Here is a 19819-nt window from a genome sequence, read left to right as displayed (position 1 = left end):
CCCGACCTCAGAACCAACCCCCACCATGTGTGCTCTTACCAGTGGATGTAGCACCCTGTGACCACATCTTGCTTCCAGTATCTTTCAATTTGATGTCCACTCTTAACTGCTCACCCTAAACAGGCCCCACTGACCATACTCAATCCCAGATAACACATTCAGAGTTCTGACAGTCCTGATTGCTGGCCTGGCTTTTATTTACAAGATGCTTCTGTCTCCAATATTTGAAAATGACCTAGGCTCCACTGCTGATACAATATTGGACCTGCCACTTGGGCTGGATTCCAGGGCCTTCCCTTGGCTGCCTGCCTTCTCAAGACCTTTTAATGTGGGGATAAGCTTCAGGAAACCCATAGCTGGACTTTAGAAGATTTCCTATGTACCCCCGAAACTATACCCATAATTGTGCATTTATGCAACAGGAGTCCCATTGATTTCATTGGATTTCCAATGGAATCCATGTCCTTTTCAAAAATTTAAGAATTCTGGGGGCCGGCCTGGTGGCGCAGTGGTTAAATTTGCACGTTTCGCTTCTCGGCGGCCCAGGGTTCACCAGTTCGGATCCTGGGTGCGGACATGGCACCCCTTGGCACGCCATGCTGTGGTAGGCGTCACACATATAAAATAGAGGAAGATGGGCATGGACGTTAGCTGAGGGCCAGTCTTCCTCAGCAAAAAGAGGAAGATTGGCAGTAGTTAGCTCAGGGCTAATCTTCCTCAAAAAAAAAAAAAAAAAAAGAATTCTGTATTCTAAGCTCATTCGGCCTGCCTGGATCTAGAGTCCTAATGGGTTGCCCTTGGTTTGGGTGACTTTTATGGACTGCCCAGCTTTAGAAAGCCCACCAGGCCCTTTCTAACCAAACTCCCAGCCTTGGCCAGCCCATCCTCATGAGCACTTACAAGCCATCGTCAATGACAGCTACTATTCACTGGAGACTTAGCATATGCCAGGAATTATTAAACTCCTTTAGCTCAGTGCCTGGCACATTGTAAGCCCTCAATAAACATTAGCTGCTATTAGGTGCTCTTGGGCCATTACTGCTAATCCTCACCAAAACCCTGAGGGAATAGGTTTATATCCTGCAACTTACAAATGAGGAAATGAGGCTCAGGAGTAGTAATTAGCCCAAAATAGAAAGTGAAAGATTAGGATTCAAGGAGACACTGAATTCAGTGTGCCACTGAAGCCAGGCTCCGTAGTCCACTCTGCTCCTCCATTCTATGGATTCCTCGCCCCGGGTTTGGGTCCTACAGCCTCACTGCTACCTGTGGGTCCCTTAAAGCTATACGGAAACCGTCCGAGAGGCACAGGCAGGTCATCTGGGCCCACACTAGCAAAGGCAGCATGCCAAAGATTATGAAGATGAGCATGCAACTGTTTATTTTCCTCATGCCACATTACCCATTAGCATGTGGTCTTTACATTTCTTTGAAGACAACATAGACACAGAGCAAGGGATGAGGTTGCCACAAACAGTAATTTCGCTAACTTAAAAAAGAATGGAAACTGCCTAGTACATCTCAGCGACTTTCCATTTTTAATGACTTTACAGCTAAAAAGTTACTTTGGTATCAAGATAAACAAATAATAAATTACAATCCCCCGGTGCCAGCAGAAAGAAATCATTTAATCAAGAATGTACTTTCCCCACAAGAGAGCCATCTCCTTTTACTTACGTGCCACAAGCCTTTCTTTGCCAACTTTTCTATTACAGATTGCCATACTTCTGCTGAGAATCCAGTAGTGAAAATATGGTCAAAGTAGGGCAAGAAACTTTGCAAAACAATGGGGTCATCTGAAAGAAAGTTCCATTGTTTAGAAATTTTAACTTGGGCAAAGTATAGAACATTTAGGAAAAGATCCTCCACTCAAGACCACATACAGACAAATGGTAAATTAAAGATATCAGAAAGGGAGGCATTTTCAAAGTCCTATATAATTGACTGAAGTAGCAATCATTTAACTGCGCCCGTAAACTCAACCCCCTAAGAGTTAGGCAGCATCAATGTGAGCTGACATTCACTGAGCTTTTCTATTTGCCAAGCCCATTGATATGGGTTTATATTTAATCCCTCAAACAAACCAAGAAGGCAGTGCCTATTATTTCCATCTACAGAGGAGAAATGCAAGCTTAAGGGAAGTTACAAACTTTACTTCCTTTAAGAAAGATACAACAAATTTTGTTTTCACCCAACAGATGAGAAACTATGACAACGAGGTCAGGCTTCATGGCATATCATGCAGTTGGTTCATGACAAAAACCAGGTCTACCAACTCTTTTAGTCAATACTCATTCTTCTCATTTAGTGGCCCATCAGCCTATGGCATCTCACGATCCTCCAAATCACATTTCTCAAACTCATGCATGACAACATTCAAGGGTCAGGTGCCAGAATAACATGGCATCTCTTTGAGGGTTATCAATTTCCAAAAATAAGTAAATACCAGAACAAATATATATTGTACAAAAAGATACTAAATTTCCACAAATCTGTTTTCCAAAATTTAGAAATTGGGCCATGAGCAGACATTCACCCTCCAAACAGGAATGCTTTGCCTACAAAATAAGGGATGTGTCACCCCAAGAAGTCCTGTTAATTGCCCCCTCTCAGGATGGGGGCAAGAAGGGAAACCATCCAGATTTCTTAAAGGTGCAGTCACCAAGAATTAGTTGTTTGGAATTCCCATAGCTCTGCCCTGGCTTCTGACAGAACAGTGACTTTTAAAAGACACAGACAAGACAATAAGGAAGTATAGAGAACGGGCCAGGCCATCAGGTTCAGAGGAAAGGAAAGTCGGCTTCAGTCACAGCAAGAGGCTAACTAGAGAGCTGCAACCCTTCAGCACCTGTCTGGGGACCTTCTGCTTCTCTGACTAAGAGACAGGCTGTCCCCACCTCTAGGCCCCTTCTACTCACTGCCTGATACTGCTCTTACCCCCACTCTGTGCCAAACTTGCAAAAGTCTGTAGGAGTCCAGCCACAGGCCACAGAAGTTGCTTTCCCACAATTGCAATGGGAACAGTTGGATCTATGAGAGTTGAATCTATTGCCAGTTGTGATTTCCCCACTTCTGAAAGCCAAAGACCATTTTTCAGCAATTCTAACATGTGCCGTTTTTCACATTCTAACATCTCTAGAACAGGGACAGGTGTTACAATCGATGTTTCCTCTCAATAGCAGAACATAAATTAACAGCACATCTTGAAACAGTGCAATCTTAAATGTGATCAAACACAATATTTGAGAACAATGGCCTGATTAGCGGTGGAATTTCAGACTGCGCTAAGATAACCAGAGAAAGAGCTCCTTTGTCACTGGTAAGGAGTATATTATATTGTGCTTTATGGTTTTCTGTTTTGGCTAATCCAGCCCATGGACAAAGCCATCTCACAGCCAGGTCATTAGAGTGATAATCTAATGAGCCATGCAAAAGGCCCCCATGTGTCACTCCCAGACGAGTGTGCGCATCCTCTGCTGCCATGAGTATCGCAGCCGCCACACTGAGCACCTATTGTCAGCTTTCACAGGACTCTCCATCAGCCCTTCCACGTTATTTTCATAGCAAACAAGAATATTTTCTCGACATATTTGAGAAATACATACAAAAAATCACAGGAGAGAGCAAAAAGTCACATAAAACAAGTAGTATAAGTAGGGAAAGCTCTGTGAATAGCACCACAGAAAACTAAGTCTGAAACAAAATTAGGAAAGCTTTAAGTGATTTGTGCAAAAGGACTTAGTTTTTTACAAGGCATGTGCCACCAAAGCTTCCAAAAGGCTTTCTATTGCGAAAATCAGTTTGATTTAAACTACAACCATCAGCCACAAAGAAACACCCCAGAATGATCTCCCCAGGAGCCTGAGTCCCCAGGAGCCAGAGTCCCCAGGAGCCATCCAAGGAAACTAACAAGGACCTTAAAAAAAAGAAAAGAAGAAAGAAAGAATGCTTCCCCAGTTGTGGCTTACTGTCCGTGGTGTTGAAGATTCCCACAAGGAAGTCAGCAACCTGGATCTGGTCTTGGTTGCCCTGCAGAAGCTGCAGACCCTTAAAAAACATGCGAGCGGCTTCATAAGGCTGGAGCAACCGCAGCAAGGAATACCCAGCTCGGTAGTAGCCCTGGAACAGAAGAAAACCAAAACCGTAGCACATTCATCTCTTTTAACCTGCTGCTGAAAGGAAAGCAAGATTGGCGACTTGGAGAAACGGAATCGAGGAGTCTCACTTCTACATAAACACAGGTTCCTAACAAGCACTGGATACAGGATTTCCACACTACATTCTGTGACACATTTTTACCATCCTTTTTTAACTGCCAAGAAAATAATCACTTTCAATCCAGGACTTATAAAGAATCTGACATATGACATGGAGAGAAGGAGGTGGGCCTGGTTCCAATTTTACATGTGCAGTTTACTTATTCACGCCTCAAATCACAGCCTGGGCAAGAAAAGAGGAATGAAAAACACCCATGACGGCAGTGTTCCAGAAAAGAGTGAGATTGTCATGAAAATACAGAAGTTGTTCCCTCTCCCTTTCAATCAAAGTAAACACAATTTCCACTGGGTATGTAGGGGAAACAATTGTAAGGACAAGCATTGAGATTAGCCAAGCTCCACATTATAGGCAATATACATCAGAGGCAAAAAAAAATTTGATTTCTGTAGGGAGAGGAAAATTACAATGATTAATAGAGGAAAGTGGTCCAGTTTTGCCTGTCTACAAACTGTATGAGTCTTGAGTAGAAACAAAATGATACTTACTGCCTTGTCCACTTTGATCATCTAAATAAACTGGCATCAGAATCTACCAAAATAATTTCTGTCTAAGACAACAGAAGGTGTTCACCAACAGGGTTCATATAAAAAGCAAGCACTTGAAAATTCCACTTAACATCAAATCTCTGATTATTTATTGACGTGTTTTAACCTTCACTTGAAAGTCTAAAACCTTAGCAAAGAATCAGAAAAGGGGGAAAAATGTGTTTTTTCCCCCAACCAGGCAAGCTGTTACAGAATTCCTCACTTCTTTGCCTTCCTCAGATGTAAGTTTCTTTCATCTCTTATTTTGAAGGGGGGTGAGGGGCTCAGAAGACGCCACCCCAAAAAATGACATTTTGGCGTAAGGATTATTTTGAGCTGAAGGCATTTGAGATTCAACAGATGCAGAAAGACGCCTTCCCGGAGCTTCTCTTATCCGACTAAAAGCAGAAACTCTAAGAAATGAGGGCTGCCATAAATCCTCTCTCCCGGGGAATTTTTATGGCCATGAAGAAGATGGAAAGCCAGCACTGAGATGGACTAGCACAGACAAACTGCTAAGATACCCCTTATCTTCCATTAGTTTCCCCATATATTTACCTTCTCACAGTCTGTAGGCCCTAGAAGTCTAAAAACCCTTCCCTTTGTCTTTGCGTCTCCACCATTTATTGCTCTTTGTTAAAAATGGCATATAAGCTCTCAGGCCTACCTGCTTCTTTAGGGTCTTCACTTCTTTTCTAGGAAGGCCCCTGCGCCACATAAAAATTAACATCAGATAAAATTTCTACGCTTTTCTCTTGTTAATTTTTCTCATCAGTTTAATTGCAGGGCCCTGGCCACTGAACCAAAATAGGGTAGAGGAAAAGGTTTTTCTTCCTCCCCTACAGAGGACATTTGGGGCAGGGAGAAAGAATGGAGGAGGAAGACCCCCAGGACCTCCAGGTAAGAATGGGGGAGTGGTCCTGGTTGTTGGGCTGTGAGGGGCTGCTACAAGTTTGGCCACTTAAGGAAGAATCTGGGAGCATCATCCAGGACCCCCTCAGACCCTGGGGCCACAGCCACAGCTGCCGCCTCAGGGATGCAGGCAAACCCTCCCAACTTCCTCCCTTATCCTACTTGGGGGATGGAAAATCCTAAGATGTCTTTCAGGGAAAATTCCTCAGAAATGCTTTCCCATTTTCAAAACTATTCAATAACTTCTAAAGTATCCATCCTCCAATAGAAGAGGTTTAATGTAAAATCCACAAACCCCTTCCTCCAGGTTGTAGTAATCTGTAGGTGAGACCTCCTCACCCACTTCCCACTGTGTTCTGTTTCTAGTAGTCACACATGAAATGTAGACCACTGAGGATATAATACAAACTCCTATTTATTGAGTGCCAACAACCTTACTTAGTGGCTCCTTAGTCCTTGAAGCAACTCTAAGACAAAGATATTAGCACACATTTCTCCTACAGAAATGAAACTTTATAGAGGGAAAAGTAACTCATCCAAGTTGTTGAAGCCAGTACACAGCAGAGCAGAGAGAAAAAACGCTGTGCCTTTCCCACTTTATTGCAGAGCTCCTCTATAAACCGTCTATGCCACTACGTTGACAGTTAATTGTGTGTTGCCTCAGATAGCTCCAGAACTGCAATTTAACTTAAGGCCTCTGATTGTGCACATGCTGTTCCTCCCCCAGCTTGCCTGTGAATTAGTACAGGGCTGGGATGGTGCCTTTCACTCCTTTTGTCTGCCTTGAGGCACCAAGAAGGTGAAGGTGCCTGGCGGAGTGGGCGCCAGAGCATGTTAGCTGAAAACACAATCAAATGATCATTTACTGACTTTTGTTCACAGCTTAAAGGGTTCTCAGACTTCCCTGATCCCGCCAAAGGGGCTGACTTCTACCGTAAGGATGCTTTCTGAAGAATCGGTGCCATGTTGTCCACCCAGCTTGCATTTGAAATAAAGCTTTGCTAAAATGAAACTTGCAAACAGCAAAGACCATGAAGAGACTATGAGTTTTGGTGTAACTACAGAACAAAAAGGAGCTCCATGGTGACTCCACGTGACTCCACAGCACTCCATCCACCACGAGGCCCAGCTCTGCTCTACCCTACACGGGCATTTCAATACTTGGCCATCACTGGTTTTACTCTTCTCCAGATACAGCTCACATGCCCTGTGAGCATCTATCTGAGGTGCAGAAAGTTGAATGAGAAGCACTCTTAGCCTTTCCATTCTAAAAAGAAGGAAGGGAAAGAGGCAGGTTAAGAGGAAGGAGGCAGCAGGCCCCAGTGTCACCATACCTTCACGTAGGTTTGATCCCACTCAAGACACGCCTCGGCAGCCATAAACGACTCATTCCATTTCCCAAGACAGTAAAATGCTTTGGATTTGTTGCACAGCAGGACAGCCACATCCCTGGGGGGAACCCTGCGAGAAAGAACAAACTGGTGGTCAGTAAAGCTATCTTTCTGCAAATACAGAAAATCACCCCTAAAGGCCACCATTTCTGGTGCTGGCTGCTGCCATCATGAAGGGGTTTCAGCAGGAAATGTCCAAGTTATGCCCATCACATCTGAGCCTCTAGCCCCTTAGAAAGCCTGGGGCATGTGCAATGCACAAATCTGTCCTTCATCCTTCCCAAATCCTCTGCTTCCCCCTCTTAATGATGAGTGTTCACAACACCATGGTTCCACCTCGAATTGATCTCTCCAGATCTTTTCATCTTTTAGAGACCACTGATAGACATGCTGGGAAGATGGTGACTGGTCCTAAGGATGGAGAGGATGGGAGTTCCCACCAAGCCTCAGCAGAGTCCGAACACACTGTGTGTCACTCCACATGCATGTTCACGCTGAACAGATGCAGAGCTTACCATGGAAAGGGGCTTTCAGAACACGTGACCACAGCACCCCCACGGACCTAGCGTGAGAGGTACAGGATGAGCACAGTCCTAGAACATAGGCAGGCCACCTAACATTTGTAGGACCCAGTGCCAGAGTGCACATGGGGGCCCAACCACCATTTGGCTAATGTGCACTGTCCAAAACAGTAGCCACTGGCCACCTGTGGCTATTCAAATTTAAATTAATTAAAATTAAACAAAATTTAAAATTCAGTTCCTTAGTTGTATTAGCCACATTTCAAGTACTCAACAGCTAAATTCTATATTATAGAACATTTTCATCATCACAGAAAGTCCTATTGGACTGAGCTAGCCTTAGTATTTGAAGGTCATGAATCCAGCTCAAAAAGTGTTCAATAAAATAGGTTCTATCCTCTTACTTTATAATACCTGGAAGGCAAGCTTCAAATTGAGAACTGCAGGCACTGTGTCAGGGCAGGGTGAGCCAGACCTGCGCCCCTGCCTGCTCCCTCTTCTCTTTCCACCTCAGCCATCATCCTGCATGGCAGGAGGCATAATTCCAATCTCTGTCCACACCCCTGAGCTTGGCCAGCCCTCAGAAGAGTGGGCCATGGATAGGAGGCCTGTGCAGGCCCTGGGAGCAGGGTCTAAGGGCAGGATTTCCAGGGTCTTGGTACCCACGGTGCAGACCAAAGGGGAGGCAAGGGCTCTGGGTAGGTCAAGCCCCTGGCCTGACAGACTCCTGCCTGTGGAGTGGGGCACAGCTGGGGGAGTCTCAGGGGGACCCTCTAAAACACAGCAGGGGGAGGCAGAGGCTCTGCTAATACACTGCAAGGTTAGTACTGAAACCAGGTCAGAAGAAGGAAGAAAACGTAAAATATACCACAATATGTCAACAGAAGCCCAGGTGCCACTGAATTCAAGACACATGAGGGGGAAAAGCAAGGCTTAAGTTTCTTTTTTTATTGAATATTTTAATTGTGAAAAGAATACAAATCACTATAGAAAAGTTAGGAGATGCAGAGAAGCACAAAAATAAAGCAAAGTAAAAACCACCTCTGCTACTGTCCCCATCCTCAATGCTTTCTGTGTCCAGCTTCTCTCACTGCCCATCACTCCCTCTAGGTTGAGGGATGAGGCCCCAGGAGCACAGTCGGAGGGTGATTGGCAAGGGAGCTGTAACTGCAAGTGTCCAGCCCACATACCCTGCCTGGGGCAGCCATCCCCAGCTGCAGTAACTATTGGCTGCAGCTAGGGGGTCCTAGTGCCCTGTTCTCCAAAGATTTATCCTCAGCCTAAAGGAAGCTGCCCTCTCCCCAGGAAGTTATGCCCCTGCAATGGACTGAACTGTGTCCCCCTAAATTCATATGATGAAGCCTAGCCCCCAGTGTGATGGTATTTGGAGATGAGGCCTTTGGGGAGGTGAATAGGCTTAGAGGAGATCACGAGGGTGGGCCTTCATGATGAAATTAATGCCCTTGTAAGAAGACATCAGAGAGCTGCCTCTTCTCTCCCTCTCCTCCGTGTGAGGACACAGTGAGAAGGTGGTTGCCTGCAAACCAGGAAGAGGGCTCTTCCCAAGAACTGAATTTGCCAACACCTTGATCTCAGACTTTCCAGCCTCCAGAATTGTGAGAAATAAATTCCTGTTGTTTTTCCACTCAGTTTATGGTATTTTGTTATGGAGCCCAAGCTAATCAATTCAGCCCCACTCCCTAGGACAACTCACAGGGTCAGATGGCCTACAACCAACGAATGACTGACATAGGAATCAAAAGGTCAGCCCTGTGCCACAAAGTGGGACCAGCTCTGCAGTACAACTCATGCTCCAGAGCTCCCCAGGGGATCAGGCTGAAACTGACCCCATTGAGATACTCCCTGCTTGGAGGCTTCCCCTGCCCCATCCTGCTTCCCTCAGTCTCTTCTCATGAGAGCACTTGCTCAGTAAACACATGCACCTAAATCCCTCTGCCAGCTGGCAGCGGCAAGAAAGCAGGCAGCAGGTGATGGGCAAGGGAACAGTGTCAGGAAAGTCCATGAAAGGCAACATGCAAGGGCCCAAGCAGAAGTCCCATTAGTGGTCACACAGTTAGTAAGTGGTGGAGCTGAGATTTGAGCACTCAGTGTGGGGTTGGTCTATGGCCGTAACTACCATCCAACACTACCTCATTAAGAAAGTCGAATGTTTTGCCCTGAACGAGGAGCTCCAGGCCCAGCTCTAACACAGTTCCGGTCTGAACCAGGAGGCACAATTACAGACCCAAACCAATTACACTCAAGTCCAGCTAGAGTATAGACACAAGGTGATAGGTGGTAGCAGGTGGGAGCCATGGCTCAGGAATTTAACTTGATGTCATTTCTCAGTACAAGTTTAGGGTGCATGCACCCCCCAAATGCCATCCTCTGCTTCCTCTATTACAGTTGTCCTGAAAGTATGATCTGGGAACTTCTGGGGATCCCCAAGACCGTTTCAAGTGGTCCACAACGTCAAAATATTTTCACAATGGTGGCAGGCTGAATAATGGTCCCCAGACAATGTTACCATTTATGAAAAAAGGGGCTTTGCAGATGTGATTCACTTATGGACCTTGAGAAGATATTCTCCTGGATTATGATATAATCACAACGGTCCTTACGAGAGAGACAGAGGGAGCCATTGCTATAGCAGAGGAGATGTGATGGCAGAAGCAGGCTGGAACGATGTGCTTTGAAGATGCAGGAAGGGGCCACAAGCCAAGGAAGACAGGCAGCCACTTGAGGCTGAAAAAGGCAAGAAAATGGATTCTCCTCCGCAAAGGACCAGCCCTGCCAGCACCTGGATTTTAGCCTCGTGAGATTTATTTCAGACTTCTGACCTCCAGAACTGTAAGATAAATTTGTATTGTTTTAAGCCACTAAGTTTGTAGCAATTTGTTATAGTGACAACAGAAAACCAATACAACAATAATACTAAGGCATTCTGCGTCTTTTTCACACTCATTCTCTCACATGTGTGCGGGGAATTTTCCAGAGGCTATATGACATGTGATATCACAACAGATTGAACACAGAAGCAGATGTGAGAAGCCAGATGTCTTCTATTGAGACAGACACTAAAGAGATTTGCAAAAATGTAAAATGTGCCACTCTTCCCACTAAATTTTTAGTTTCAGAAAATATAGCCATTTTTCATAAAAATATGTAACTTACATTAACATGTAATGGGTTTATCATGATATTTTAAATGGATGAATGAATACATATTTAAAATTTTTCTCTGTTTTAAGTTCTAATACACTATATTGATAGCTACAACCTACATAAACAAAAGCCCTTTGGGGTCCTCCATAAGCCTTTACTCGAAGGGTCAGGAGAAGAGGTGGCCTTAGTTCCTGAGGGGTGTGCACTGTGGCCAGGGAGTAAATGGCATAGATAATCAAGAAAATGAAATGAATGACAAATGAGAGGTTTGGGGACTTCGATCATCCCAGGGACTCCAATCCCATAATCAGACAGAAGGGGAAGTTTTGCAATGTTTATGAACAGTCCCCTGTGTTTCACTTTCCATTTCTCTTATTACTCTACTCTTCTCTGTTCAGTTTCTGAGCTGAGGAGGCAGAGAAGCCAAACAGGAAATGGCAGAGAAAGAAAACAGAAACTACGTGGTGTGATAAGAAATTAGAAGAAAGCATAAGCAACAAAGTGAGTCCCCATTTACTTTTAAAACAAAAACAAATCCACTTACCCCCAGTGGCATAACTGCAGGAGAATGTGGATGGCTTCGTCGTACTTTTTGATGGCCAAAGAGAATTTCCCGTTCTTAAGAACCTGGTTGCCGGACACTTTCAACAGCTCAGCGTAAGCTCTCGGGTCCATCCTGTGAGGAGAAGGAGGAAAGGCTCGCTGCCAGGGCTGCATGAGGCATGACGTCCGCCTTCACATCTGCCCTGCTGAGAGTCTGCAGAGACAGTTTGTTCATTCTGGCCCCACCCCCTGCAGAGGGCACACCCTGACAACACCCCTCACCACCAGGGGACCAGACTGAGACCATTTCTTCCCCAGCTCTTTTCTGACCTCAGGGGCAGCAGCCAGAATGGTTCCATTTATTCTGTGTTAATGATCAGCCAGGCACTGGGCGGGGGGGCTGCTTCCATGCACGAGCCAATATAAACCTGGCAGGTAGTATGCGCTCGAGAAGCAGCAGCTATTCCCATAACTGGTACTGTTACTACTCTCTCATTTACCCATCACTACCTCCCCTAAGGAAGCATTGTCCCCACTGTTAAGATGAGGAAACTGAGGCTCAAAGGGCTTCAAGTCACATGCCTAAGCATCTGCTAATGGCATTTTTGGGTTCTGACTCCAATTCCAAATTTCTGCCTTAACCACTGTACCACATCACCTATTGGCACAAGCAAAACTCAGATGATGGTCCTTCCACTCTCTTAGAAGGTGGGAGGGGGATGAGACGTGCATTTCTAAAGGCCTCAATACACAAGGGGCTAGGCACAGGGCCACAACCACTGCCTCTCCCGCCCTCCTCTCCTTCCTAAAACACTATCAAATAAGCCTCCGAGTATTTGTCCCTGAATCTGCCACTGCCTGCTGACTTGTCTGTGCCCTCCAAGAAGCACCTGCTTCTTTCAGGTCACGACTTCTGTTTTGATCATTTTTGTAGCCAGGCATACTTAAATATTTGCAGTATAACTGATTTGAATGCCAGCCAGACCCAGAGAAGCTACCTGTAACTGATTCTCTCTGGTGTGGCCCAGGTAGTCGGAGATAAGCGCCTGGAGCCCTGCCTACCTGAAGGACCTCAGGAATGTTTGCTGAACAAAGGTAGAGAGAGGAGAGCACCCTGGAAAGCCTCAAGAAGCAGCTGTCCATGAGGCAGGGAAAGGCGGGGGTCAGAAGCCATGTCCCTTAGGATTTTCTCCTCCCAAGATGGCAACGGGAAAGGCAAGGCAGTGGGGAGGACAATTCAGGTGTTTACATATGCCATGTTCCTGTAGGGTCATACAACCTATTGGGGTCTTGTTAACCAATGCAATTTTTGGATAGATAATAACTGTTATTACTTTTATCATTTTAAATTTTGGTGAGGGGTTTTGGGACAGGGGAAGCAGATCCAAGCAGACATAAGTGGTGGCTTATTTTAAAGCCATATGAGTTTATTGGGACTGGGGTTTTTGAACTGCACCGCATTCCTCAGGCAGAGCGGTATCAGAATGAAGCACAGGATTCTCAAATGAGCCAGAGCATGAAATTCCACCTATACTTTTCATTAAATAATCTCTCAATTCTATAGCTCACATTTACAGAGATGACTGAGGAGAACATGAAAAAAAATTCAAAAATTAATTGATGACAAAATAAAAACATGTTTCTCCTTTGCATATTGTCAGCCATACGTCCAATAAATATTTTTTAAACTGGCCATGATCAGACAACTAGAAAAAGGAAATTGCTGTAACAACTGACAAAGGGTTAATACTCCTCCTTTATAAATACCTTTCCACTGCAAGAAAAGACCAACACCCCGTGCAAAATGTGTAAGGTCCTATGCAGACAATTCACAAAAAAATACAAGTAATGGCTAAATCTGTGGGGAATGGATAAACAGGATCACCCTCACTAGTGAGCAAAGAAAGTAAGAATTAAAACAACGAAGTGGAAACACTGGAAAATACTTAAAAGGATGACCCCAAATGTTGGGGGCTGTCATACACTGCTTAAAGGGGAAATATACTACATCATGGACAGATTCAGCTTCATGGATATTTGCCACAGTGAAAAAGTGGAAATAACCCTAAACGTTCCACAATGCATAATGGATTTGAATCAGTTATAAAACATCCATGTGGTAGAACATCGGACAATTATTTTAAAAACCATTTTGTAAAAGAACATTTAATGACAGGCTAAGTCAGTAAATGAAAAACACAGGCTACATAAAAGGGCATACAATCCCAAATTAAATTTTAAACACATATAATGTATTAAAAATACGCCAAAATAACAGCCGCACCACTGGGATTAGGCAGGGTTTCAATTTTCCTCCTTGTGCTTTTCTGAAGTTCCAATTGCTCTACAATATACCGCCTTAATAATCAGACCACAAATGTTATTAAAACAAGACCCTTAAGGGCTTAATTAAAGAATTCAAACACAAAACGTTTCCGCTGTATTTACAAATACAATAAAAACTATTCACGTCAGAATTTTTGGTTTTCTTCCTACTCCTCTGGAAACCAAGAGTGAGCCCTTAATGCTATGTTAGCAAACGTCAAGTGTGTTCATCCACTCATGTTTCTGCTTTTTCTTGGTTCAATCACATCACAGGAAAAGGGGATTGCCAACCACACAGAAGGCTTTTTGCTTTTTAATAGGATTTATTGACAGCTACATTCTCATCATAGGGAAGAAAGCTTTATCTCTCTGCCTTAGAACACAGAGGGCTCAGTTGTCGAGTCTTTTTTTTTTTTAACAACTAAGCAGTCTATTTATAGGATGAAATTGTTAAATACAAGTGGTAATGACTTACCATAATGGCAATATCCTTAAAGGCTAATATGTACTGAGCACCTACCATGTGCTTTGTAGCAATCGTGTCATTTCATTCTTACAAGAAGCCCCATAAGGTAAGCATGACTGTGCCCCCATTTGACATATAGGGAAACCGAGGTAAAGAGAGGTTAAGCTGCTTGCCATAGTCCCATGGACAGCGGTAGAGCTGGAATCCAAACCTAGCTAGCCTGACTTTAGGAGCTCAACTACCTCTGAGGGGCCAACACAGAGGCTAACAGGTCAGCACCCAGTCACGTGGCTGCAGTATATGATATTCTGGCTGGCACTGGGCACTCACTCCCCTGCACTTTCAGTTTCGTTAGTGGTGCGAAAGCTGAAAGATTAGAGACAGTTTCACAGCTGCAGTGTTGGCTGTCAGTCAGTTTCACTACGTCCCTACAGAATTCAAGGTCCAGTTGTTAGGAGGCGTCATGGGCTGCCTAGCCACACCCAAGAAAATGGAAGCACGAAAAATGCAAATCCACTGAGTAGATCTTGAAACAAGCAAATCTGAAACAAAACAGATCCACGTTGTTGTGGTTTTTATTACTCATGGTATATATACACATGAAATTTTATAACTGACTTACAGGAATAGAGCAAAATCTACAAACGGGTGGGCCCCGGGGGCAGCTGAATGGGCAGAGGGAGGTTTTACCTTTCTAAGTTTTTGGATAATACCTGAAATCTTGATAACAAATTTGTTAAATTTTGTTTTTTGATGGTAATGTTGTTTATTATTAAAATCCTTTCAAAAGACCGCAAAAGCAGTCAATGATCCAAGATCAACTCTAGAATGCTGGGGGTAGAGACAGTTCCAAACTGAGGCCAGAAAGAGCAATTCTTAGAACAGACTCCTTCCCACTCCCCACGGGAAGCGGCGAGAGACAGCTGGGATAAGAAGCCAAAGTCAGGCCTCATTCTGGGGACTCCAATTTGTTTCTTTGCTTTTCTTTCTTTTTTTTCTTGAGGGAAGGGTTACAAAGGCAGGAGGAGAAGAATAGGGATTGTCTTAAGAAACTCACTCAAAATTTTTCAAAAGGCCTCTGGAAAGTACGAAGCGCTGGGCCCAAGCCTCTCCTACCTGGGTGTTTAAATACAACAAGAAAGACCAGATCACCTTGTCACCACCTCAGCTGTCTCATCAGCCTGCCCAGGCCACCAAAAGCCCAGTTCAGTGGCCTGCCATACCCTAGGGCTGTCCCAGTCCAGCCTGTCCCTTTCATCCACCAACTTTAAATTATTCAGCTTTAATTTACGGCCTCATTTACCCCCAACTACATGGACACCAAAGTCAAGATGGTAATCCTCAAACCAGTTGACTTTTCCAGGTCCAAAACACCCTTGTAAAATTAGCATCCTAGAAGTCCTACTCCCAGCACCAAGTAAACACCATAAATAACTATTTCCCTAATATTCAGGGATTTTTTATTGTTTTTAAAACTGTGCCTCTTTTGATGAAATTTTCACACACTCACCAACACATATGCGGCTCCCAAGAGGATCTATAACTTTCAAAATACTCCAATTTTAATATTTACACAGCATTTACCCCAAGCTAGGCACTGTACTGGGTATCGGGGGTTCGATGGTGAAAGGATCACTATCCCCACCTTCAAGAAGTTTATTGTCTGTTAGGGAGATGGACATTAAATAAATAAACACATGAATATTAAGAAGAAAAAGTAGGGGCCAGCCCCATGGCCAAATGGTTAAGTTCATGTGCTCCGCTTCGGCAGCCCAGGGTTTTGCTGGTTCAGATCCTGGGCACAGACGTGGCACCGCTCATTGGGCCATGCTGAGATGGCGTTCCACATGCCACAACTAGAAGCCACAACTGAAATATACAACTATGTACTGGGGGGATTTGAGGAGGAGAAAAAAAAGATTGGCAACAGTTGTTAGCTCAGGTGCCAATCTTCAAAAAAAAAAAAAGAAGAAGAAGAAAAAAGTAGAGGGTACAAGAAAGCATACAAAAGGAGAATATAACTTCGATTGTAGCGGGCAAGGCAGGTCTCTCTTAGAGGCGACATTTAAACCAAGATCCAAAAAATAACTGGTTAGCCCAGTGAAGAGTAGGGCAAGGGGAGCAGAATATGCAAAGGCTCTGAGCTTCACAGTTCAAGAACTGCCAGGGGGGTAGGGGACAGACGTGAGGCTGGAGGAGTAGGTAATGGCTGTAACAGATGGATGACCTGGAATCTTGAAGGCCATCAGAGGGTTTTGGAATTCATCTTAAAGGCAACTGGGAAAGCAGCACTATCCATTACAACTTTCTGTGATGATCGTAATGTTCTCTTCTGTACTATCTGATAGCCACTAGCCACATGTGGATGTTATACACTTGAAATGTGGCTAATACAACTGAAGAACTGAATTTTTGACTTTATTTAATGTTACCTAACTTTAATTTACATAGCCACAATGCAACTAGTTGCTACCATATTGGACAGTACAGCACTAGAGAGTTTTAAGCTGGGGATTAATAAGAACTAACTGAATCAGGCTGGCTGCAGACAAGATGGAGAGAAATGGGCCAACGTAAAACAAATTCAGGAGGCAGAGCCAATGTGAGTTGCTAATGGACTTCAAGGGAGTGAAGGGCAGGAAAAATCAACTCTAAAGCTTTTAGTCAAACTTTATTTTGCATTACAAAAGTAGGAGCTTTGGGTCCAAACATAAATGCATATAATACTGAATTTCTTTTACACATACACAGCCTAGCCAGAGAATAACCGTTCTGATGCCGCCAAATCTAATGGCGTAAAGTATATGCTTTATGACGTACACAATTTTGGAAAGCACAGAAAAGCCTGAAAATGGATCACTTGTGACTGTCAAGGATGTACCAAGTAGAAATATATTCTATAGGAATATATTTCCTGTGAGCCAAATACGGCATCACGAACTCATTACAGCATTCCAGCAACAGCAGTGGTAAGGGGGTAGGGGGTGGCGGCCGTCACAGAGCCATTCTCCACTCTAGCAGAGAGGACGCCATCCCTACACCAGAACTGGGAAGGATACTTCTCTATCCCAACCAAACCAAAGTCAGGATTCGCCTTTTTCTTCTTTCTTTTTTGTGTGTTTGTTTAAGGGGTGCAGGCACACACGGTGGGGAGGGTTGGGGAGCTGGTGGGAGAAGAGAAAGCAGAGGTGAGTTTAAAATTTTCTCCAAGTGCCATTTCTTTCATTACCAAGATATTTAGTAAATTTGGGGCTGCCTCTATGACTTTTGTCTGGAAGTCATCTTCCCCATAGCGTGCATTCTCAATGGGGCAATATTGTCCCCCAAAAGGGCAAAAATTGCTTCTTGAGGAGTGAAAACTTTTATCCTTTTTATGTACAAAGCACAGATATACATACAATACACAAATAGATATACAGTGTATCTGAGATATTAAAATTTCATGGGGGGCAGAGAGCTGTATTAGGAAAAAAAGTCTTAAAAGGTTGGGGAGGTGGCTATAAGGAAAAAAGTAGTTAAGAAATTGCCCTAGAGGAAAGTGAAGGATAAAAAAAGCGTTAAGGGTAAATAAAAGATCCATCAATAGATGAATGGATAAACAAACTGTGGTACATACATATGGTGAACATTATTCAGTCTTAAAAAGGAAGGACATTCTGCCACATGCTACAACATGGATGAACCTTGAGGATGTACGCTAAGTGAAATAAGGCAGTCACAAAGAGACAAACACTGTAGGAGTGCACTTAACCTAGAGTAGTCAAATTCATAGGGACAGAAAGTAGAAATGGTGGTTGCCAGGGGCTAGAGGGAGGGGGCAATAAGGAGCTATTATTCCATAGGTATAGAGTTTCAGTTTTGCATGCTGAAAAAGTTCTGGAAATCTGTTGCTCAACAATGTGAATATACTTAACACTTCTGACCTGTATACTTAAAGTGGTTAAGACGGTAACGCTTAGGTTACGTTTTTTGCCGAAAAGTGAGAAGAAAACAAACTAAAAACCTAGAAAGGAAGAAAAAAGAAACACTAATACATCAATGTAAAAGAATATTTTCCAGACTTGTGTTTCTACTCCAATTTTGACAGAAAAATTATTTTCCTTATGTACTATGCTATGCCAAGATACCCAAATGACAGCAGGGTCCTAAGCCTCCCCTGTGTCATGGCAGTCCTGATTTACACGCACATCCAGGAGAGGAAAGGCCAGCAGGTACCAAGAACTTACAAAGCCATGCCAAGGTGCTAGCCCCACTGACAAGATGGCAATCAAAACCCCTCCCCAAATCCTTTCCAAAAGTACTATACGTATAGCAAACCATCACACTGTATATTTAAAATACCTTACAAGTTATATCTCAATAAAGCTGGGGAAAAAAAAGTCCTCCAGCAGGCATCATATGCATGTGGTTTTCAGTACTCAAAGATAATTTATATGACCATGAATATCATGCAATTAATGTATTTGGGGTTACAGTCAAATCGTCAGACAACATACATCAACAATTACCATGCAATATTAATGAAAAGATATATAGTAGGAATCTGTCATAACCCATTACCTTGAACAAGCCCAATTTTTTTCTTTCAACATTTTCATGGAGGTAAAACACAGTACTGTGTATTACATGCACTAATCGTACGTGCTCCGCTCAATGAATTTTCACATCCATGTACCCCTATCCAGATCAATATACAGAACATTTCCAGGTCCCCAGAAGGTTCTCTCTTGCCCCTGACTGGTCTAAACCCACCTTCATCACTCTTCTGATCCCTAAACCATAGATTCATTTTGTCTGTTCTTAAACCTCATAATCACACAGTGGGACACTTGAGTCTGGTTTCATTCCTTAAAGATTAAGCGTGTGAGACTTAGCTATGTTACTGTGTGCTTCAGTATTTCATTTCTCTTACTATTATACAGTGTTTCATTGTATAAATATGCCACGATTTATTTATCCATTCCATTGATGGACATTGGGGTTGTTTCTAGTTTGAGATAATTAGGAATAAAGTTGTTTATAGACATTCTTGTACATGTCTTCCAGTGAGCGCATGCCTGCATTTCTTTTGGATATGGAGCCAAGAGGCGGACTCGCAGGATCACAGGGTAGAGGGACTGTGTAGTTTAGTAGATACGGCCAGTTTTTCAAGGGATGGGGCCAATTATCCTCTCAATAGCAGTGTGTTGGGAGTACAAACTGCCAACATTTGTCAATACTGGGTATTATCAGTCTTTTTAAGTTTAGCCAATTGTGGTTTTAATTCGCATTTCCCTGATGACTAATGATGTTGTGTGCCTTTTCATAAGGTTATTAGCCATATGTATATCCTCCCTCGTAAAGTGCCAAACAGACCCGATTTAAAAGTAGAGGGTTGTTGTTTGTTTTGTTTTTAATAAGTAACCACTAGACGACAATATGGCAGACTCCCTTCAGCTCATTTTCTCAGCAATAATATCGCTACCTGACAGCAGGGAGAGGAGTGGACTCTGACCCGGACACCCAACAACCATCATTCCACTAAACAGCACACCAACGATGAAAAGCTCAGGAAATGAATTTTCTAAAGAGGCTTTACCAATAAGTGCCTAAGGAGATTTCATTAGATTCTAGTGATAGCATGGTGCCAGGAAATGTTTTTGTAAAAAACTAAAGACAGCTTAAACTTCTGTGGCAGAAACTTGAAAGCTGGCA

General features: G+C 43.5%; 1 protein-coding gene across 3 annotated transcripts in view; it reads right to left on the bottom strand.

Annotated features, from left to right (window-relative positions):
• The window catches only part of TRANK1 (tetratricopeptide repeat and ankyrin repeat containing 1), a 98850-nt gene that overhangs the window by 62223 nt on the left and 16808 nt on the right, over nucleotides 1-19819 (bottom strand). For 2 of the 3 annotated variants that reach the window (XM_070577329.1, XM_070577330.1), the window contains exons 2-5: nucleotides 11336-11467; nucleotides 7049-7175; nucleotides 3969-4119; nucleotides 1678-1796 (exon numbers count right to left, since the gene is read on the bottom strand). In XM_070577329.1, coding sequence (XP_070433430.1) covers nucleotides 1678-1796; nucleotides 3969-4119; nucleotides 7049-7175; nucleotides 11336-11467 — 529 coding nt within the window. Of the gene's footprint in view, nucleotides 1-1677; nucleotides 1797-3968; nucleotides 4120-7048; nucleotides 7176-11335; nucleotides 11578-19819 lie in introns of those variants that run through there. The other variant, XM_070577331.1, reaches the window with a different exon arrangement.

This window comes from Equus przewalskii, chromosome 15 (genome assembly GCF_037783145.1).
Source record: "Equus przewalskii isolate Varuska chromosome 15, EquPr2, whole genome shotgun sequence".
Classification (NCBI taxonomy): domain Eukaryota; kingdom Metazoa; phylum Chordata; class Mammalia; order Perissodactyla; family Equidae; genus Equus; species Equus przewalskii.
The sequence above is the reverse complement of the archived record's forward strand: the minus strand, read 5'-3'. Positions and strand labels throughout refer to the sequence as shown.